The sequence below is a fragment of the Microcebus murinus genome, chromosome 14 (genome assembly GCF_040939455.1).
Source record: "Microcebus murinus isolate Inina chromosome 14, M.murinus_Inina_mat1.0, whole genome shotgun sequence".
NCBI lineage: Eukaryota > Metazoa > Chordata > Mammalia > Primates > Cheirogaleidae > Microcebus > Microcebus murinus.
Window position 1 is genome coordinate 54,597,568 of NC_134117.1, and position 24,480 is coordinate 54,622,047.

Consider the following 24,480-nt stretch of genomic DNA (forward strand, 5'->3'; position numbering starts at 1 on the left):
ACATTCATTCACCACTCACTCATTGACTCACCCAAAGCAACTTCCAGTCCTGCAAGGTCCATTCATGTTTCTATACTCTTTCAAACTCTACACAGGTGTACCATTTTTTACCTTTTATTCCATATTTTTACTGTACTTTTTCTATGTTTAGATATGTTTAGATATACTTAACATTGTGTTACACTTGCCCACAGTATTCAGTACAGTAACATGCCATACTGGTCTATAGCCTAGGAGGAACAGGCTACACCATCTAGGTTTGTGTAAGTACACTCTATGATGTTTGTACAATGATGAAATTGCCTAAGGATGTATTTCTTAGAATGTATCCTCGTTGTTAAGTGACACATGACTGCATAGTATGTTCAGTCTGATTTTACTGCCAGTGAACTTATAAGCTACAAATGAAGAAAACTTGAGCTGGAGAGGGCAAAGGGAATTGCAAGACATTGGCTTTTCTTGTTAAACTAGCTCACCTCGAGAGCTAAGCTGGTCTTATCAGAGCAAGATATTGGACCTACTCTATGCCATGATGTATTTAAAGAGAGACAATACAATTAGTTTCAAACAGTGTTGATATCAACACATGAGTGACTTATAAAAATGACTGAGGAAGATTACATTTTATTCTTTTATATTTATGTAATTATATCTAATTTTTAAAGCAATGATTATTTCCTGAAAAATCCCTTGGTGCCCTAGGCAAAGATGACTAGGTTGGATGGAGCATGTCATTGATCCAATTTGTTAATTTTTAGTGAAAAAACAAATGTCTGAATTTAAAAAATAAAGCATCAAGATAAATAATTTGAAAGAAGCAAGAAATAAAAATATTTTATATATACATACATGCTTGGAATAGTGACTTTTTTTTTGAATAATGACATTGTTTAGGAGGCAAGAAGAGTTTCTTGTGAGGAATGAGGATGGGAATATATCAGACTTGTAATTTTCCTATTTCCCCACAATTTGCAATACTATTTTAACTACCTAAATTTCTTTCTATGAAAATAATAGATTCCTTTTTTTTTTTTTAACATTTGGGAAAATGATGTGTGTTATGGCCTTTCCTCACCACAGCTTTATAAGGATAAAACCCGATACATTGACTAAGTGCTTTATATTTTTCTAAAAATATGTACTAGTAAAAGAATTTTATTACTGTAACCAAACAAATTTTATTACTGTAACCCAAACCAAAGAATTTTATTACTGTAACCAAAACATTATAATTTTCTACAGTGGAGACTGTTATTATTGTAATAGTTTTTAAAAATACCTTTAAACATATTGTTAGCTCATTAAAGTTATAAATAACTACATGAGACAAGAACAGTAGTTACCCTTTATCCTCAGGGGATACATTTTAAGACCCCCAGTAGAGGACTGAAACCAAGTATAGGAGGGAACCCAATTGCTGTCACTCAGAATATGTTTGTTATATCTTCTACCCACAAATTTAATGCTGTCTCCTCCTTAACTAAGTAGTACTAAGAGAATGGAAAGTTACACTGTGGTTGTAACTTTTGCAGTTTGAAGTGCAACAGTTAAACTAGCATGATTTTCTCCCCCTTCTACATAATTTCAGATAGCTTTGCTCTTACTATAGTTCTTAGCAACCTCAGTATATGATTTTTGCCTCTTCCTTATATTAAGTGAAGAACGTTCACCTTTTCACTTAAAGGAAGCACTTTACAGCTTCTCTTTGACATACCTGCATAGCCAGCATCACTACGATTGTGCTTTGGGTTCATTATCAAGTAAAATAAGGACTACTTGAACACAAGCACGCTGATACCACAACATCAATCTCATAATGAAGATGGCTACCAAGTAACTAATAGGTAGGTAGTGTAGACAGCCTGGAATTGCTGGACAAAGGGATGATTCATATCCTGGACATGATGGAGCAGGACTGTGTGAGATTGCATAGTGCTACTCAGAAGAGCACCAATTTGAAACTTATGAGTTATGTCTGGAATTTTCCATTTAATATTTTCAAAGAGAAGCTGACTGCAGAAAAGTGAAACCTTAGAAAGAAAAATCACAGATAAGGGGGTACTACTGTACTCTTTAATAAACCCTTCTGATTTCTGGAAAATTCAAGATGAAAACATCTAAGGATGGAATAAGAAACTATACATTTATTCATATCCATATTCTGCTTTGTAAAGGCAAAACTGGAAGAATAAAACCAAAGGACATCCATTGAATATCTCATTTTGTTTCTTGATTCAACTCTCATCCTAGAGTTTACATAATAGAATTACTTTCCCAGAAAACATAACAAACAAAACAAAACTGGGCTATTAGTGCAAAAGGAAATCTGCTTAACAAGAGTTCTAGTTCCAGCAAGTGTGTGTTTGAAACCTTTCTTGCTTTCTGGTCTCCTTTTCTACAATCTTTTGTCCAGGAAAGGAATGAAGTCTTGTCCTTTAATATGGTCCTTTCCATCAGATGGATTTAATTCTACTTTAGCACTTTAAAAAGATGGGTACGAAGATGTCAGCTTGATGACTTAAAGGGTAGGCTATTCTAGAATCTCCTTTTAATCATTTTTTAAAATTTGAGACAGAGTCTCACTCTGTTGCCCAAGCTAGAATGCCATGGCATCAGCCTAGCTCACAGCAACCTCAAACTCCTGGGCGTAAGCAATCCTTCTGCCTCAGCCTCCTGAGTAGCTGGGACTACAGGTATGCACCACCACGCCCGGCTAATTTTTTCTATATATTTTTTAGTTGTCTGGTTAATATCTTTCTATTTTTAGTAGAGACAGGGTCTCACTCTTGCTCAGGTTAGTCTCGAACTCCTGAGCTCAAACGATCCACCCACCTTGGCCTCCCAGAGGGCTAGGATTACAGGTGTGAGCCACCGCGCTTGGCCCTTTTAATCATCTAGTTGTAGTAATAATTTTTTAAAAAACTCCTTAATATTTAAATTAATTCTCCTATTTTTTGCTCTACTCTTCTTGACACATGAGAATAACTACCATAGTTCTTTGTCTCCCTTTTATCTTTCTTCCTGATTGAACACATTTAGTTAACCTCAATATTTTTTCTTGAAGTCTGGGAATATAAGACAGTTATTATTCTTGGAATCATATCTAATTTACTTTCACATAATTGATACTCGTGATATCTTAAAACATGTCAATTTTATTGATTATGTGATAAACATGTGAATCCCAACTTATAAAAGAGATCATGCTACAGATTGGAATTCTGTTGGATAATGGATAATACCTCTTCAGTGTCCTTGTTGATATTCTGGGGTTGGATTCTTCTTTCTTGTACAAATTAGTTTTTACTTTTCTTTGACATGACAGCTCCTTTTTTCCCCTCACCCCCAATTAAAATTAACCATAATCTTTCTATTACCTTTCATTTTTGACTGACATTCTACTTGTTACAGTCTTCAAGAAATCAATGAATATATTAATCAGAGTTAAACTTGGCAGCTGTCTCCAAGGAACTCAACTCAATGGTTCTTGGTAGCCTTAGATGGAATTTTTAATAACTTCAAAAGAGAATTTTTAAAACCAACCTTGTATTCTTAAGTCATTACTTTAAATCTTTGCTTTTTGAGTTTGCAAATAGAGAAAAACGGTAGAATTAAAAAATATAACTGGAATTAAGAGTATTAAAATATTTTAAAAAATCTAACAGCTAATAATTCTCATGATTAAATTTAATTAAATGGCTAGTACAGGTAGTATGTTACAAACAAAAAAGAGTGTATTTCTTCTCAGTCATAAGACTCAACTTGAGTAGCAAAGGAACTGGGAAATGGTGGTACTAAAGAAGATATACTGTACGTATTTATGAAATTTAGTTCTTTTTCTCTCTCTAAAATTATGAAGCTTTTATTTTTCTCTAGAGTCCCAAATATATCAGGTAGAGACACCTCATCTCAGACTAAAAGAACTAAGAGACAAAGAGCAGAAATAGTTTAGTCTGAAAGGCAATGTGGTACAGACCTGAGTTGGAATCTTAGCTCTATCATATAATAGTTCTATGACTTTTATTGCTCTGAGTTTTAGTTTTTATATCTGGAGCATGGGTATAATACCACTAAGCCTGGTAGGGTTGTTGAGAATTAAAATAAAGTAGGCATATAATAAATGTAAAGTGCCTGGCTCATAGTAGGACACTTAATAAATGTTCATAAACTTTTATCTCTTTCCTGAACCCTCTGGAAATTAAGTTTGACAGACAAATAGCATTCTTTTTACTCTTAAAGTTACTGTGTGATAAGAAAAAGATAGAAACAATTAAACGGAACAATACATCTCTGTAATCTGAAATTTTAAAGTAGATAAGTAATGAAATAAAACTAGTAAGAGAAAGCTAGAAAGAATGATGGAATTATAAAACCCATACAAAAGTTATTAAGATACTATTAATCATTTCTGTTTTCTTCTTGTCTGTGATGATGAGATTATATTTCATATTCAGTGAGGGGAGAAATTACCCAAAGTTTGAAAAGTGAAATTAAAACAAAAATTGCTTTCATTTTCCAGATGTTTCATCAGAAAACGACTCCAAAATAAAAGTAAGGCCTTTCAATCATTCAAGTGAGATGACCTGTTTAAGTGCCTACTATTGGTTGGGTGCAGTGGCTTATGCCTGTTATCCCAGCACTTTGGGAGGCAAAGGCAGGAGGATCACTGGAGCCCAGGAATTCGAGGTTGCAGTGAGCTATGATCATGTCACTGCCTTCCACCCTTGGCAACAGAGTAAGACCTTCTCTCTCTCTGTCTCTCTATAAAAAGTACTTACTATATGTCTACTGCCATAGTAGGTGGCAGCGGGTATACAAGAGAAGGTGAAAACATATTAAAGGCACAGCATTAATACATGCCAGATGGTGTTAGGTATGTAACACTGAATTAATATGATAGGGTTGCCATAACAAAATTCTATAGACTAGGTGGCCTAAATAACAGGAATTTATTTTCTTACAGTTCTGGAGGCTGTAAATTCAAGCTCTGGGTGCCAGCAGGGTTGGTTTCCTCTTAGGCTTCTCTTCTTGACTAACAGATGGCTGCCCTCTAGTTGCTTCTTCACATGACTGTCTCTCTGTGCATGTCTACCCTTTGTGTCTCTGTGTATCCAAATTTCCTCTTCTTATAAGGATATCAGTCAGACTGGATTAGAGCCCACCTTAATAGCCTCATTTAACTTCAACACTTCTTTAAAGATGTTATCTCCAAATAAGGTTACATTCTCAGGTACTGAGAGTGAGGACTTCAACATATGAATTTTGAGAGAATACAATTCAGCCTATAACAAATATCATGTCACTTAACCATTGCCCTGTTTTACAAATGAGGAACTAGGCTTTGAGAGAATAAATAACTCCTTAAGTGTCACATAGCCAGTAAGTGGTATAACCAAAATTTTAACCTTTGCCTCATTAGTAACAAAGCATACACTCTTTCTGCTAGTCACACTTCCTCAAAGAAACACAAAATCTAGTTAGGAAGACACAGTACTGAGTGATGAAAGTTAAAATAAGGGGCTATCAATAAGAAGGCACATAATTCACTGGATATCTCATTCCATTTGCTGCTGCTATAAGAGAGTACACAGACTGGTTAACTTATAAAGAACAGAAGTTTATTTGGCTCATGGTTCTGAAGGCTGAGAAGTCCAAAAGCATGGCACTGGCTCTTGCAAGGGTCATCCCCATGATAGAAGGGCAAAGTAAGCATATGAGACAGAGAGCAAATGTGGAGCTGAACTTACCCTTTATCAGGAGCCCACTACTGCAATAACTAACTCACTCCCATGGTAAAAGCACTAATCCATTCACAAAGGCAGAGCCCTCATGACCTAACCATCCCTTAAAGGTTCTGCCTCTCAACAGTGTTACTATGGCAAGTAAATTTCCAACATGTGAACTTGGGGGGGGGGGGCATATTCAAACCATAGCACTAGACCTGCGCCATTACATGGAAAGAATAACCACTCATAGAACACTTACTTCATGGTGGGGTGAGTTCTTTCACAAGATTCTGCTGGTCCCTTCACATGAAGCACTGCTGACTGACAAATGAGAACAGTCTTGGTACGTCTTGGCCCAAAGCCTATAGCGTCAATGCCAAACACAAGAGAGCTTTCCAGAATAAGCACCCTAGACATGACTGTCTTTTACATATCTTTTCTTCTGCATTTGGGGGTAGGGTATGTACAGGGACACATGTATGAAATCTCTAATCTGCTTCATAATCTTTTTGCCTTATTGAAAATCTACATAATATGTTAGAGGGCTTTCGGCTCTACGGCATCTCAGGAAGCAAGATGAAAGTCCTATGCTCTGTTTCTCTAGATTCCCATTTGTATTTCCAGGAATGAGTACTGGGCTTGACTGTGGTCAGGCTGGTACCTGCTCAGCTCTCTGGTTGATCCGTATTGTTTTTGTTAAAAGTACCACCTAGTTTGTGCTTTATTTTCTAACTACATTTTATGGATTTATACTTTTAAAATTATAATTATATAATTAACAAGTTAAATCACTTACATTTCCAGATTATGTTATAATGTTTCCAAAGAAGACAAGTCTGGGTATGCACACTAGGAACCAGGGTATAATATGACTTGAATCCTAGTACATATTAACCCTTACACAAAAATTGTTACATGAATTCTACTTCGTTCTTCTATACTCTGAGTAGTATATTGGAATGTTTCTATAAGAATGCAAACTTCACAAAGGTAAACACTATGCTTTTTTGTGTATGCATATATATTTTTGTTGTTGTTGTTGTAACATATCTAGTATATTTTATATATAAAATACTCAATTCAATATAAATCAGTGAACAAAATAAAACTCATTGCCTGATAAGTATTTGCTTTCCACAGAGTAAAAATAGTAACAGTACCATTTCCAAATAAAGTTCTACAAGCCTAATGCTTAAATGCTATTGGACATAAATTTTGTTCATTTCACGAAGTTTTATTTGAACTATATTATTTGTTACAGTTTACTGTGGCAAGTTAATTGGCAAAAAACCTGAGTACTGTGGTTATTCTGAGACAGAGCCTTCCCTGTACAACTAGACAAAAGCAAAACTTCACTAACTAGAATGTTCTGGTTAACTGAGCGCTGACCAGATAATCTCTTTTATTTCAATTGTTGTTGAAATCTTTTCAAGTAGTTTGCTAGGTTGATGTGTCATATTCCTCTGCATGCAATGGAGAAAAACCTTTGAAATCTAAACATTTCACTACCTTTCCTAATGCTTACTTAGCCTGTACTTTTCACTAGACAGAGAAAGCTACCTATCCATCATTATAAGGGAGTTAGACTAGGGAAACATTCTCTTACTACACAGTAAGTCCTCACTTAACATCATCAACAGATTCTTAGAACCCGTGACTTTAAGTGAAACGATGTATAACAAAACCAATTTTACTATCACCTAATTGATATAAATAAGAGTTAAGTTCCTGTGGCATATTTCTGATCACAAAAACATCACCAAATTTCTAAATAAAGACTCAAAACACTTCTAATCTTAAACATTGAAATCAATGTGAGCTATATATATATATATATATATATATATTAAAAAAGATTAACAAAAAACAAGTAAGATAATGATTTACCCAATTTTTGGTGAATCACTGAGTGATGGTAGTCATCATGGTGGTGGGTGAAATCAAGGAATGAATGTTTTCAAAGTGAAAATTATAAGAAGCACCCCCTCCCACTACACAGTTTGAAAACATGACACATATGGTGGGCTTGCTGAGTGCTTTTATATTGCATTGTTTACTGCTGTGCATTTGTATGATTATCATCTACTTTACGAATTTTTATTTTATAATAATTTGTATTAATTTATGCATTCATTTTTAACCCACTTATTCCAGTTGAGGGTAGAGGATGGATATAGACTATTTTGGCAGTTCCGGGTGCAAAGTGGGGACCAACTCTGAACATGACACCATTCCGTTGCTGGGGACACTCACACACAAACCCACACCCACTCAGACTGGGACTATTTAGACATGCTAATTCTCCAAACATGCACACCTGTGGGATGTGGGAAGAAACTGGAGCACCTGGAGAAAACCCATGCCATGGGGAGAATGTGCAAACTCTGCACAGATTGTGGCTTCAGCCAAGAATTGATATATTTCCCTCATCAATGTTACAATGAAAGAATGTTGAATGAAATGATGATATTTGAGGACCTGATGTATAGAAAGCCCTTGCCACCTGTTATGGGGGCTATAAGAGCCTCTACAAGAAGTGTAGCTTAATTGCAGAGATTCCTTTCCTTTCCTTTTATTTTTTAGAAACAGAGTCTCACTACATTGCCCAGTTGCTCAGGCTGGCCTTGAACTCTTGGGCTTAAGCGATCCTCATGCCTCAGTTTCCCTAGTAGCTGGGACTACAAGCATGTGCCACTATGCCTGGCATCATTACTTTGTTTTTCTGAGGTGAATTCTCTGAATATCAATTACATCATTTTCAAAAAAATACGTACAAAAGCACATTTCAAAATTTGATCTGAACTTTAATATTATCTATTCTGCTTTTCTCCTAGAGTATGAATATTAAACAGCATTCTTAAGGATAATTGGAATTCAGCTGTGATTTTCTAACTTGTCTCAAACTGAGTCAAGTGGGTACAAAAAGTAGAACAGTATATTAGAATCTTGGGGAAAATGGGAGAGCAGACAGAGAAGTAATATATGTAGTTTAAAAACAAAGCAGTGCTTTTCTCCAATAATTTTATATGTGTTTAGTCACAGTATTTAATGTTTTGACATTTCAAATAATATTAAAGAAAGGCATGTATTGAAAGAAAAAGAGGTTGAGAAACATCAGTAAAAGGGAATTTTTAAAAATATCAAGAAATCAGAGACTTCATTTTTTGTCTCCAGACAAAGGGCATAAAGAAGGCATTTGGTGAATATTTTGAACTTAACAGAACAGCCAATTAACCCAAAACACATTTAATTCATTAAATATAAATGCAGGAATGGTAATTAGAGAGTTGTCCACAGTGACTGACTACTAGCATGATGGTCTAAAGTAAGTGGAAAAGTAAACTTGTAAATCTCCAAATGCAGTAAGACACCTTTGCAACTGTGAGCACATGTATTTTTATTCTGATATTTTGTGTTTCTGGCTGTCATTACCTTTGCAAACATTCATAGAAAGAGCTATTTATTATGCGTCTTCATCTCTACTTTCTGGTACCTTCCACACAATAAACATAAAAGTGGGGATACATGCTCAGGTTGTGAACTGCTCTGACCACTGAAGTTTTTTTCTATATAAGTTGGAGATCCAAAGACAACTAAGATGTTCAATTCAGAATTTTTTGGTTTAGAACCACCTTACTCCATGACATTTTCACAGAATATGTTATTTCCTGCCTGCGGTCAATTTGTAGATCACCAATAAGGTTCAAACCAATCGCTTCTCACAGTTGGAGACAAACTGAAAGGACACCTACTGTACAAACCCTCCTAGCCCAGTGGCTCCATATGTGATGGATCTTCTGAAGTCCAAGGAACACCTACCTCTAGCTTCAGAACATCATGCTGAAGTCTACGCTGAAATTCAAGGAAGTTTTTGATTGTCAGCTTCCCCTTGAGATCAGCTCCAAAAAAGTAGGTTGTGAGGGCTGAACACAAGCCAGACTTGAGGGTGTTCCCAGTAGTAGGACGATCTCTGTGACGCATACCCATACTGGTTTGGGAGCGAATGATGCTCTGAACCTAATACAGAATCAAACCCACACAAAACAAACAAACAAACAAACAAAAAAACCACATTAGGAAGTAAAAAACTTAGAAAAGTAAGAATAATAACTATTGTTTATTATTTACCTACACTGTACTACAATTATCTCTTTTAATGCTTATAACAATCTTACAAGGTAAGTCCTATGACTATCCTCATTTATTTATTTATTTTGAGACAGAGTTTCACTCAGTTGCCCGACTAGAGTGCCGTAGTGTCAGCCTAGCTCACAGCAACCTCAAACTCCTGGGCTCAAGCAATCCTTCTGCCTCAGCCTCCCAAGTAGCTGGGACTACAGGCATGCGCCACCATGCTCAGCTAATTTTTTCTATATATTTTTAGTTGGGCAATTAATTTCTTTCTATTTTTAGTAGAGACGGGGTCTCCCTCTTGCTCAGGCTGGTTTCAAACTCCTGATTTTGAGTGATCCTCTCAGACTGGCCTCCCAGAGTACTAGGATTACAGGCGTGAGCCACCGCGCCCAGCCACTATCCTCATTTTATAGATGAGGAGATCGAGGTACACGGAGTTAAATAACTTACTCAAAGTCGAGTGGCTAGCAAATAGTAGAGCTAGGATTTCAACACAGATAGCTGAACACCTTTATAATTTGGATTCTCTTAGAAAATCTCTCTTCAGAAAATAAGCATTTGTTTTTGAGATTCAAAACCTCTCTCACACAACTAAGATAATCAACCTTACATTATCTTCCATTTCTCAGGAGACTTAAAATTTCATACTTCTCACTACTGACTCTCTAGTTATTTAGAATAATTTAAAATCAGATATACAAAGATAAATAATAGATGTGTGTTATATAAACAAATACTACATAAAGCATTGTGGGTGATGATTTTAAAGTACCAAATTTAAAAAGCATACTATTTAAAAACTTAAGATTTGTATGATCATAAAACAGATTTATTTAAGAAGATTTGAAGCAATTTGCTTTTTAAAGATAGTATTTTCATTATAAAATTAATCTGTTTATTACCAAAAAAGGCAAAAAATACAGAAATAAAGTAGAAAGTGGTAATCTTCCATAATCCCACCCAAGAAAACTGTTAACACTTATTTATATACTTCTAGACATTTTCTGTTTAAATATATGCATATATGCATACACACATATGCACATTTATATGTATTTACATATACACACATATTTTATATAATTGGGATTTTACTCTCAAATCTATGTTTTTTAGTTAAAAATGTGACATCTTTCAATGTTAACGCATATATATCTATTTCATACTCTTTAATGGTTACACTGTATTCTACTATATGGAATTTAATCAATCCCTTATTCATGGACATTTAACTTATTTCCATTTTTTTTTTTGCTTTATAAACAAAGTAGCAATGGACATTTTAATTTATACATTTTGGGGTTCTTGTCCATTTATTTCCTTAGAATAAACTATTAGAAGAATTGTTAGATCAAAGGGTATGCTCATATAAAATGTTGATAACAAACATATTGTCAAAAAGGTCACCAGAAAGGCTAAGCCAATTTAACACATCCATGACCTACTTATGAGTAGACCTATTTTCCTAGACTCCTGCCATTAAATACACCAATTAGATAGATTAAAAAACGTTATTACACTGTTGTTTTAATTTGTGTTTCTTTGATTTGTGCTAAATAAAGCATATTTGCATATATTTAGTGATTATTTTTCTTCTTTTGTATAGTGCCTTTGCCCATTTTTCTACTGGGGGCTATGCCTGTCATTTTCTTACTGATTTATGAGATTTACTTACATATTAAAGATACTGTGAGAGAGAGTGGCTAGCTGTTTATTTCTTCTTCTTGGGCATCAGATAGACTCTATTATACAACCTGTTTATGATTAAGTGTGGCCATAAAATTAAGCTGTAGTCAACAGAATCCTAGTGGAAGTTATATGTGCCACTTCAGTCCTTGCCCATAAAAACCATCCAAGTAATCCTCCATGCCCTTTCTGCCTTGGAAGCCACACAATGCCAACAGGGTCACAATATGTAAAGAGCCTGAACCAATGCTTGGAGAACTGTCTATTGATTTCATTTTATACTTTATTTCATTATTTTATTTTAGAAGGAGTGTCACTGAGCTAGAGTGCTGTGATGTCAGCCTAGCTCACAGCAACCTCAAATTCCTCAGCTCAAGTGATTCTCTTGCCTCAGCCTGAGTAGCTGGGATTCCAGGCACATGCCACTATGCCGGGCTAAGTTTTCTATTTTTAGTAGAGATGGGGTCTCACTCTTGTTCAGACTGGTCTCTAACTCCTGACCTCAAGTGATCCTCCAGCCTCGGCCTCCCAGAGTACTAGGATTACAGGCATGAGCCACTGCGCCTAGCCTGATCATTCATTTTAGAGTTTATGTGAGTGAGAAAATAAAACTCCTATTGTGGCCGGGCGCGGTGGCTCATGCCTGTAATCCTAGCACTCTGGGAGGCTGAGGCGGGTGGATTGCTCAAGGTCAGGAGCTCAAAACCAGCCTGAGCGAGACCCCGTCTCTACCATAAAAATAGAGAAATTAATTGGCCAACTAATATATATAAAAAATCAGCCGGGCATGGTGGCTCGTGCCTGTAGTCCCAGCTACTCGGGAGGCTGAGGCAGGAGGATCGCTTGAGCCCAGGAGTTTGAGGTTGCTGTGAGCTAGGCTGACGCCACGGCACTCACTCTAGCCTAGGCAAGAAAGCGAGACTCTGTCTCAAAAAAAAACAAACAAAAAAACTCCTATTGTGTTAGGCCACTGAATACTGAAGACATTTTATGAAAGGAGTTTAAACCATGCATCTGCAAAAGAATTCTATATCACCAGTGATGCATTTCTTCAAACACAAAGTCTTTATGTCATTTTAGCTTATTGGGAAATTTTTCAATACAATAGCATGATGAAGTAGAAAAAAACAAAAGCTTTGCTACAAGTCCAATGGGTATCTTTGCTACCCATTGCACCACAGGGCCAGCCAAGAACCAAATTAAAGACTCAATACCCTTCACAATAGCAATAAAGAAAATAAAATATCTAGTAATATATTTAACTAAGGAGGTAAAAGACCTCTACAGCGAAAACTATGAAATACTGAGTAAGGAAATAGTAGAGGATGTAAACAGGTGGAAAACCATACTCAAGTATGCTCACTGATTGGCAGAATCAATATTGTTAAAATGTCTATACTACCAAGTGATCTATAGATTCAATGCAATCCCTATTAAAATACCAACATCATGTTTTACAGATCTAGAGAAAATAATTTTATGCTTCCTATGGAACCAGAGAAGACCCCATATAGCAGAAGCAATCCTAAGCAAAAATGACAAATTGGGAGGCATCAATTTACCAGACTTCAAGCTATACTACAAGGCTATAGTAACTAAAATAGCATGGTATTGGCACAAGAACAGAACTGAGAACCCAGATATAAAACTATTCTCACATAGCCATCTAATCTTTGACAAAGCAGACAAAAACACACACTGGGGAAAAGAACCCTTATTCAATAAATGGTGCTGGGAAAATTGGAGAGCCACATGTAGAAGATGGAAGCAGGATCTGCACCTATCACCTCTCACAAAAATCAACTCATGGTGGATAACAGATTTAAACTTAAGGCATGAAACCATAAGAATTCTAGAAGAAACTGTTGGAAAAACTCTTACAGACATTGGCCTAGGGAAAGATTTATGAAGAAGACCCCAAAGGCAATCACAGCAACAATAAAAATAAATAAATGGGACCTGATCAAATTAAAAAGCTTCTACACAGCCAAGGAAACTAAAATGAGAGCAAACAGACAATCTACAGAATGGGAGAAAATATTCGCAGGTTACTTATCCAATAAAGGGCTAACTAGAATCTATATAGAACTCAGGAAAATCAGCAAGAAAAAAATCAAACAATCCTATCAAAAAGTGGGCAAAGGACATGAACAGAAACTTTTTAAAAGAAGATAGACTAGCTGGGCACGGTGGCTCACACCTGTAATCCTAGCACTCTGGGAGGCCGAGGCGGGCAGATCGCTCAAGGTCAGGAGTTCGAAACCAGCCTGAGTGAGACCCTGTCTCTACTAAAAATAGAAAGAAACTAATCGACCAACTAAAAAAAATATATACAAAAAATTAGCTGGGCATGGTGGCGCATGCCTGTAGTCCCAGCTACTTGGGAGGCTGAGGCATAGGATCCCTTGAGCCCAGGAGATTGAGGTTGCTGTGAGCTAGGTTGACGCCACGGCACTCACTCTAGCCTGAGCAACAAAGTGAGACTCTGTCTCCAAAAAAAAAAAGAAGATAGACTAAGGTCCAAGGAACATATGAAAAAATGCTCAACATCTTTAATCATCATAGAAATGCAAATCAAAACCACAATGAGGTATCACTTATCTCCAGTGACAGTGGTCTTTATCAACAAGTGCCAAAACAATGAATGCTGGCATGGATGCAGAGAGATAGGAACACTCATACACTGCTGGTGGGACTGCAAACTAGTACAACCTCTATGGGAAATAATATGGAGATTCTTCAAAGAGCTAAAAGTAGAACTACCATTTGACCCAGTAAGCCCATTGCTGGGCATCTACCCAAAAGAACAAAAGACGTTCTATAAAAAAGACATCTGCACTCAAATGTTTATAGCAGCACAATTCACAATTGCAAAGATGTGGAAACAACCCAAGTGCCCATCAATACATAAGTGGATTAATAAAATGTGGTATATGTATACCATGGAGTTCTACTCAGCCACAACAATGGTGATCTAGCACCTCTTGTACTATCCTGATAGAGGTGGAGCCCATTCGACTAAGTATCACAAGAATGGAAAAACAAGCACCATATTAGTATTAACTGACTTAACTAACCAACACTTAAGTGCACATATAGTAATAACATTCATTGCGTGTTGGGCAGGTAGGAGGGGGCAGGAGAGAACGGGTATATTCACACCTAATGGGTGCATTGCACACATCTGGGAGACGGACACGCTTGAAACTCTGACTTGAGTAGGGCAAAAACAATATATGTAACATTTGTACTCCCATAATATGCTGAAATAAAAAAAAATTTTAAAAAAAGAACAAAAACTTTGAAGTCAGGAAAGAACTATTCAAATCCACAACTAACTAGCTATATCTACTTGAGTGACTTATTAACTCTTCTAAGTCTCAGCTTCTTCATGTGAAACGGGGACAATATTTCTTTTATTTACAGTTTTGTTGTGAGAAGGAAAAATAATATAAATGTTCCTGAAGAGTTTTCCATAGAAACAGCATTCAACAAATGATAGGTATATTAACCATATCAATTAGCCACTTAATCATAATATGTTGTTTTAAACATAAATCCATCACTACTTTTAGACACACAAGAAGCTGAGATTATATTAACAAAGACTAATGACACACTATATTGTTAGAATGATTTCGCCCCATAAAAATTTATATTACTATGTATAACTAAAAGAGAACAATGAAATAGACATTTCAAAGTTGTTTGTAATTCAAGATACAATTTATAAACTTTACCCTTTAAAAAAATGCATTTAACAAACATATAGTAACTACCAACTATGTGTCAGCTGCTAAGGAATACAAAAAAGAATTATACTTAGCTTGGCCTCAAAGACTTAGCTTGGTCTCAAAGAGAACAAAATCTACTGGTGGACCCCAATTTGTATCTACATAACAATCTGTCATTTGGGGACAGTCTAATAGCAAAAAGTCCTAGAGGAAGCACTGAAGTACAGAGGAAAGAATGTAGGTTTTGAAGTCTCAAAGATGAAAAGAGATGAAGACTTCGCAACAGATCATTTACCACAGGTAATATCCCAATAAAAATGCACTATCAGGTACGTGACTGTTCAGTTCTTCCTAAATCATTTAATCTACAAGTCAAACAGTACATGTTATGAAGAAGAAGAAAAGTCTTTAGCTCTGTAACAAATAGAATAGTATAATGAAGGACATTAGATGGGGAATCAGGAGACATGGGGTCTGATTTCACTATTCCGTGGTGAAAGCAGAATGTAGGCTGGTCAATTAACCTCTTTGGGCCTCAGTTTTCTAAATGGAAAAATGCATGGTTAGAGTACATTATCTGAAAGGCTCTGTATACCTCTAGGTTAATATTATAAATGTTGTAGCTATGGTGTTTTTTTTCCTGGGGTCATGTTTTATCTTGTAAAATAACACTAGTTGACATTTGTTTCTCAAGCACACGGACACTTTAAAGACAAGCATACAATGCATTTTAAAATTATTTAAGATTTTTAGACTTTAAATTGAAATACAGGATAATCAGAACAGTGCTTCTTTATTTGAAGGCAATGTATAATTCATTTTACCTGCCAGAATGTGAGAAACGAAGAATTTTCTAATATCAGTGAACCTGTATTGATCATCAGTGTCAGGACCTGCCATGATTTAAATCTTGCCTGTAGCTATAAATATTGCAGCTTAGACCCTTCGTATGAAGACATTTTAAAGTATTTCTTACTTGGAAAATGTGTATGTTAGCAGCAAAAGTGGTGTGGAGAGTGTAGGTGTAAGTGATTGAGAAAAAGGAGTGTTTTTAGGGAAAATTAACTAATGCTGTAGCAGCTTCATTAATGATTAATAATATAATAGCACAGTCCAAATACTACCCCACTTATATGTTAACTCTTAATAGCTGCAAGTGTTCTTTCATTAAACACTTTTTAAAAAAAGTATGTATCACTAGATTTTGCATTATGTTTATGATTGTGAGAGGGAGAAAAAGACAAAGAGAGAGAGACTATTTCTCAGTTGGGAAATATTTTCTTAAAATATTAATATATGTTTACTTAGAAAACTTTTGTTTAAGGCATCACACGAGATTCACTCAAAACCTATCAATTAAACTAGTCATGTGGAATGTTTTCTATGTGCTATATGCTATGAAGAAAACCAAGAGAAATATATTTATGAAATAAAATCTCACTCCTTCTCTACTTTCTTACAACTGATACTTATCACTTGTCATACTTTCATACTCAAAAACATTCTGTCATGGCCTTGGGTGAATGTAGCCTAAGCAGTTATGAGTTTTTTTTTTTAAATATCTTTTGCTAGGTTAGTTTTGTTAATGATCTTCTATAAAATGGGTTAAGGAAAAGGATCTGTGTGATGGAAAAGTCAGAGAAAAACTCACTACTTGCAGTTGATTTATGCTTTTTAGTAGTTTGTGCTCATGCACAAAGAGAAAAAGATGAATGAAAGAGTAATATTAGCTATTAGTTTGCTTCACACAACATTAACTTTAAAGATAAGTGATGATGAAATGTGTGAGGTCTTCATACTGATGTTAACACTTTTTAATAATTTGGTAAATACTCAGCAGTTCCATCCAAGAAAATACTTTTTTACCTGGGAAATCAAAGCAAAGTTTGAATGTATGAAAGCTTATTGTACTTTCAGTTTAATAAATTATCATATTTCTCAAGAATGTAAAATGTAGAAAGATTAAGTAGAGAAAACTTCTAATGTGAGCTGTTTATTCCTAAGCCACCTTATAATTACTTTTTTGTTTTTCTTTTTAAAAGTTTTTATATCAAACTTCCTTGTGTTCAATATTATAAGTTGTATCAGTTTAACAAGGCCAGTTATTAAGAGACCACATTAAATGAATTTAATACTCCCTTCCTTGACAAGTGACTAGAATAGTGAAGTGACTGTCCCCAACTTATTCAGTATATCAGCAACAATGCTAAAAACAAGATGTGGGCTTTCTAAATAAATTCAAATTTAGAGTTTAGTGTCTATAACAGGAGGAGAGAATTTATGGCAATTTTGCTTAGGGGTATCCTAAGTAATTTCTGAGGATATTTCAAAATCACATTTTTTTTCCTTTTTATATTTTCTTTCTCTTTAGCTCCTCCTTCTCCCTTCTCTCCCTTTTACTCCTCTCCCTCCTGCTTCTTAGGCCCATTTGAAGCCCTCTCTTAGCATTTACTACAGAAAAGACCCTAATCCATTTCTGGTAATGGATGAATAACTCCTTTCAGGCCAATCCTCCCTCAGATGACAATTATACACCAGGGACAAAATATACCAAACAATCGCTGAAGGTACTTGAGCAAAATCATGGGCAGATACTGGAGGGGAATTGAGACTTGAAAGAAGGAAATGGCACTGGATGAGTTTCCCACTTTATACAGCTTTCAGCCTGAAGCTGCACCATAAAGATTGGCTAAAACTCCAAGAGAAAGTCCTTAGTTTCTTTGGTGTAAAAAACTAGAGGATAGAATTTGGAGCAACCACAGGCTTTGGAAAGTGAGGAAGAAATTCTGAAAAGGAGAAAGCCAAGAGGAAGAGCCCCAAATTTTGTGTATAAACTCTAGTCTAGTCAAGCTAAATGCCAAAACAAAACAAAAATATTCTTCAATAAACATAACAAAATCCAGAGTCTCTACAAGTCATAAATAATATCCAGACTGTAATCCAAAATTTACTTGACAAACGAAGAATGGAAAAATCTGGCTCATTCTCAAGACAAAAGGCAATCAATGAAGATCAATTTTGAGATGACCCAGATGTTGGAATTAGCCAACAAAAATTTTAAAGCAGCTATTATAATAGTGCTCAAGTACATAAAATAGGCTTGTAAAAAAGAAAAAGATAGAAAATTTCAGATGAGGAAGAAAAGTATAATAAAACCAAATGAAAGTTCTAAAAATGAAAAATATAATATCTGAAAAAAATTCACTGGATGAGCTTAACAGCAGAGCTGATATTAATAAAGAAAGAGTCAATGAACATGAAGACAAATCAACAGAAATTATATAGTCTAAAGGGCAGAGAGAAAAAAATGATTGGATTAAAAAAAACAGAGCCTCAGAGATTTGTGAGACAATATTGTTTGGCCTAACATTTGTGTTACTGGAGTTCCAGTGAAAGAAGTGAGATAGAACGAGACAAAAAAAATTTTTTTGTAGAAATAATAGCCCAAAAGTCCTTAAATTTTATAAAAACCACAAATTTATACATTCAAGTAGCTCATCAAATTCCAAGAAGAATAAATACAAAGAAAACAACACTTATGTACAAAATAATTAAGCTTCTGAAGACCAAAGATAAAGATAAAACCTGGACAGCAGGCAGGGAAAAACAACATATTACAACAACAATTGAAATAACCAGCAACTTTTCATCAGAACCAATCAGAAGTAGTAAAATGATAATGGAGACTTTACACATATATCTACAACTCTATATCTAGAATTTCCTTCCAAAAATGATGAAATAATAGCATTTCAAACAGAAAAATACTAAAAGAATCATATTCTCACCAGCAGATATACACTACAAAAAATGCTAAAGAAAGTATTTCGGATTGAAGGAAAATGATACCAGGTGGAAACTAGGATCTTCAGGAAGGAATGAAAAGCATAAGACATGGGAAATATGTGAGCAAACAAACCAGATTATTTTCTCTCTTATTTTTTTTAAAAACAAATGACTGCTAAAGAAAAAATCACAATGTATTAAGGGGTTTATAATGCATGTAGATACAATACATAGGATACGTACAGCATAAAGGATGAAGAAGGGATAAATAGAGCTACATTGTTCCAAGGTTTCTACATTTTATGTGAAGTAATACAACAGTAAGTAGATTGTCTATATTTAAGAATGTATGCATTTTCAAGTATCCATCTGACAGGGATTAATAGCTAGAATATATAAGGAACTCAAACAACTCAACAGCAAAACACCAAATAATCCAATTAAAAAATGGGCAAATGATCTGAATAGATATTTCTTAAAGGAAGACATACAAATGGCCACCAGATGTATGAAGAAATGCTCAACATCAGTAATCATCAGGGTAATGCAAATCAAAATAACAATGAGATACTATATCACCCCAGTTAAAATGGCTATAACCAAAAAGATAAAAAATAGTGGAAAGGATGCAGAGAAAGGGGAATTCTTATACACTATTGGTGGGGATGTACATTGGTATAGCCATTATGGAAAAGAGTAAGGAAATTCCTCCAAAAATGAAAAATAGAACTACCATACGATCCAGCAATCCTACTACTGGGTATATATCTAAAGGAAAGGAACTTAGTATGTCCAAGAATATCTGCACTTCCATGTCTACTGCAACACTATTCACAATAGCTAAGATATGAAATCAACCAACATGTTTATCAATAGATATAGAAAATGTGGTATATATACAAAATGGAATATTATTCAGCCATAAAAGAATGAATTTCTGCTGAATATTCTGCTATTGCAGCAACATGGATGAGTCTGGAGGACAATACATTAAGTGAAATAAAACAGGCATAGAAAGACAAATACTATGTGTTCTCACTCATATGTGGGAGCTAAGAAAGTTGATCCCATAGAAATAGAGAATAGAATGTGGTTACCAGCAGCTGGAAAGGGTATGGGAGAGGGAAGTTAGGGAGAGGTTGATTAATAAGTACAGAATCACAGTTAGATAGGAGGAATAAGTTCTAGTGTTCTGCAATACAGTAGGGTGACTAAAGTTAACAAAAATTTATTGTATATTTCAAAATAGAAAAGAGGATTTTTAAATGTCTCCAATGCAAAGAAATGATACATGTTTGTGGTGATGGATATGTACACCATATGGATATGTGATGGATATGTATGGTTGATTTCATATCTTAGCTATTGTGAATAGTGTTGCAGTAGACATGGAAGTGCAGATATTCATGTACATATACACATGTATACATGTATCAAAATATCACACATACTCCATAAATATGTATAATTATGTGTTAATTTTTAAAAAGAAAAAAGGTATGGCTACTATGGAAAACACTTTGACAGTTTGTAATAAAATTAAATGTTTATATAAAAAGTATGTTGTAATCCCTATAGCAAATACTATAAAAATAATGTAAAGAGGTATAGCTAAAAGGCCTGCTAAATTAAACAAAAATTCTTTAAACATTTTTAAAATTTAATCCCAAAGAAGGCAGGAACACAGAACAGAGGAACAAAAGTCAGAAAGAACAAACAAAAAATAGTAAAAATGGTATATCTAAATCCAACCAAATCAATAATCATAATTATGTTATATGTAATGGACTAAATACTCCAATGAAAAAACAAGAGATTTTGGCCAGCACAGTGGCTCACACCTATAATCCTAGCAGTTTGGGAAGCTGAGGCAGGAGGGCTGCTCGAGGCCAGGAGTTCGAAACCAGTCTCAGCAACAGTGAGATCCTGTCTCTACAAAAAAATTAAAAAATTAGCTGGGTGTGGTGACATGCACCTGAGGTCCTAGCTACTTGGGAGGCTGAGGCAGGAAGATCTCTTGAGCCCAGGGGTTTGACATTGCAGTGAGCTATGATGATGCCGCTACACTCTAGCCTTGGCAACAGAGCAAGACACTGTCTCCAAACAACAACAACAAAAAAACCCCACAAAAAACAACTCCCCCCAAAACTCAAAAAACACTCTACGGCCATTCCACCCTGAACGCCCGATCTCGTCTGATCTCGGAAGCTAAGCAGGGTCAGGCCTGGTTAGTACTTGGATGGGAGAACTGTATAGCTTTAAATGTTTATATTAGAAAAGGAAAAAATGCCCAGATCAAAGACCAAAAGTACCATCTTAAGAGGCTTGAAAAAGAAAAGTAAAATCAAAATAAACAGGAGGAAAGAAGTGAGAGTAAAAATCAAATAACTAGAAACACACAAACTATAAAGAAAAGTAACAAAGCTAGAAGTTGATTCTTTCAAAATATCAACAAAATTGATAAATTCCTCAATTGATCAAGAGAAAAAGAGAAGGAATACAAATTATCAACATGAGGAATGGAGACATACATATCATTACAGATTCCACAATCATTAAAAGAATAATTAGGAAATATTCTGAACGTGGTATACTAATAAATTAGACAATTTATAGGAAATAGATACATTTTTTGAAAAACATAGGTATGTCATTTTAGACTTGGAGTTACATGTAAGTCTAATTTGATGGACTAAAGAAACATTCAAGCAAATCAAAAGGAAGGCAAAGGAAATATTCTAAGAAGGATTCATGAGCCAAAGAAAAGAATCAATGAGAAAAAAACTCTAGTTTCTTACATTTAGAAAAACTTGAGGTAATATAATTCTCATTCCGTGGCTACAAATAAGGTTGCCTCAGTTCACATTATTAGTACTATCACTAAAATAGACTGAGAAACATGGAAGGTAAATCTAAGAAACAGAGCAAAATAAGTTAGTTCTATTTATAATCACCTGAGGCCTCCTGGTAATACCAGTAAAATGCAGGATTATGGAAAAGTGAAGATATTAGGTGGTCTCAGGGTGCAAATATGAATAAGTATCTCTAGGTATTTTGAAGTTTTTTGTCTCTGTGCAGTTTCTTACTTTAAAGATATAACGTACCTGATACTTCCTCCAACTTTCTGGAATATTTGCCTCTTTCCCTATTCTTTTTTTTTTTTTTTTACTTTTTAGAGACAGGGTTACTCTGTTGCCCTGGCTGGAGTGCAGTGGTGCTATCATAGCTCACTGCAGCTGTGGCTCAAGTGATCTTCCCACCTCAATCTCCTGAGTAGCCATCATGTCTAATTTTTTTCTTGGTGTGTTGCCCAGGCTGGTCTCAGATTATAGGGATGAGCCACCATGCCCAGCTCTCTTTCCTTATTTTGAGAATACAAAAAAAAATGCTTTATTCTACACATACATTTTTTTTCTGTTTTGAAACCACTTCTGGCGATCACAAACTGTATCTGGAGAAGCACCATGGCTCCCCAATGGCCACAGTTCTATGGAAATGTAATTTCTTCCCAGGATTCAGAAGAAACTATAAACATTCATGGCTGGAACCTAGTACAGTCAAAGGCATGGTACCATTTTTCCTTCTCATATAGAAATCCTTTAAGAATACATGTAATTCATCCTTATATTCTGCAACTGCCTGGCACACTGGAGCTTTCTGATACACGTTAAATGAATATATGATTAAATAGTCATAATTTAGTCTTCCAGCTAGAGGCATTATAGTTTAATTCATGTTGGACAATCAGAGTAACCTTGTCCTTAATCACATGCTCAAATAATTCCTTACATTTAGAGTGAAAAGCAAACAAATACAACTTACCTGTTCAAAAGATAATTCTGAGAAATCACATATTAGGTACTTCAAAAATTGGAATAGCCTCTGACCAAGTATATGACTAAGGTTAAGGTAACTCCAAGGAACATGAAAATGTGTTTTAAATATTAATGTATTTAAAGGAATTCTCCTAGACAACTTGCCTGTTCAAACTCCTCCATGTCTACTTCTCCATCTCCATTCAAGTCAAACATCTTGAAGGCAATTTCAAAATTTCTCTGAGGAGCTGCAAGTGGAAAGGAAGAGGAGGAGAAAGGGAGGGAAGAAAAAAAATAGTTGGATGGCATCGACCAAAAATAAGTCCATTTTTAAAGAAAAACTAATGACTAAATACCAAAATGTAATATCAAAATCACAAAATAATACCATAGTTATTCAGGTCTATCTTTTAGGAATAAGTAAAACCAAAAGAGAATTTTACTATGGCTAGTAAAGATAACACTTGTTTCTCTTTGTATTTCAACATTCTTTTTCTTAAATATTTCAGCTTTACTTTCTTAGACAACATCCTCTTAGCCATATACTATTAATGTTGTTGCTCTGTTTCTTAAATATAGTATTATTTATCTGGGCAAGAAAGTCTGTCTAGAGTGAGACATCTGTTAAAAAGTAAGAAGTTGAAACTCTAAGGCTTTGTCTTACCCTTAAAACAAGCTAGCTTTCTACTTGTTCTTTCCATTGCAAGTACAATTAGGAGTTCTGTGCATGTCATTCTGCCAACAAGGATAATTTCAAGCTGTTTTCTTATCTTAGTTTACTCATTATCACTAAGGCTCTATTGTAAGGTAGACAAGCATACTGTCAGCCATCCAGCCCTCTATTTCAATCATGTCAGCTACATACACAAATTACTGAGTAAAGTATACTTAAATGTTAAAATTAAGCTTCAGTTTAAAAAACAAAATGAAAAAATGCAAAGCTTGACAAGATGGTATATTTTCTTCCCCTTAAAAATGATGAAAGCTCATAAAAGCTTCTTTGATGTTCCTTGATCAATCAAAATATAACTAATATATTTTGTCCACTAGAATAAATTACAAACTTAACAGCCCTCCTCTTTTACCATACTAAATGTTCTGGTAAAGAAAACTAAGTTGTTTACCACATTCCTTTGGTGCTTCAAATTTATATAGATCTAGAGAATAGACCAAAATAAATACCCTACATATCCTAGTAACACTGAATTGAAATTTCACTTAATATCATTTTTATTAAAAAGTAAAGATTATATATAGATTTAAAAAGTAAAAATGAATTTTTATACATTATGTATAATTGTAGAGAGTTCATATTCCCATCTTTCTCATGGATTTATCAATAGCAATATCTTCTGGACTTAAATTCCATTTTCAGACAGCTAGCCAGCCAGGCTGGTAAATTTCTAGTTTTTAGTTGCCTGGGTGAATCACATGCCTGTCAGCTACAGTCGTCTGCCTCACTTGATTTGATAATTGGCTTCCAAAAGGTTTGCTCTTTAGGCCACAACTACAATTGCTGAGAAGGATGCAGCTGGAGGAATTAGATTTTTGTATATTTATTGCTATTTCTCAAATTTTCCCTAACTTGCCTGATTGTTA

General features: G+C 34.9%; 1 protein-coding gene across 3 annotated transcripts in view; it reads right to left on the reverse strand.

Moving 5' to 3' along the window:
* MICU1 (mitochondrial calcium uptake 1) overlaps nucleotides 1-24,480 on the reverse strand; it is a 246,858-nt gene that overhangs the window by 77,054 nt on the left and 145,324 nt on the right. For all 3 annotated transcript variants that reach the window (XM_076010083.1, XM_012762546.3, XM_012762541.3), the window contains 2 exons: nucleotides 23,047-23,129; nucleotides 9,546-9,743 (listed from right to left, as the gene is read on the reverse strand). In XM_076010083.1, the coding sequence (XP_075866198.1) occupies nucleotides 9,546-9,743; nucleotides 23,047-23,129 (281 nt within the window). The remainder of the gene's footprint in view (nucleotides 1-9,545; nucleotides 9,744-23,046; nucleotides 23,130-24,480) is intronic.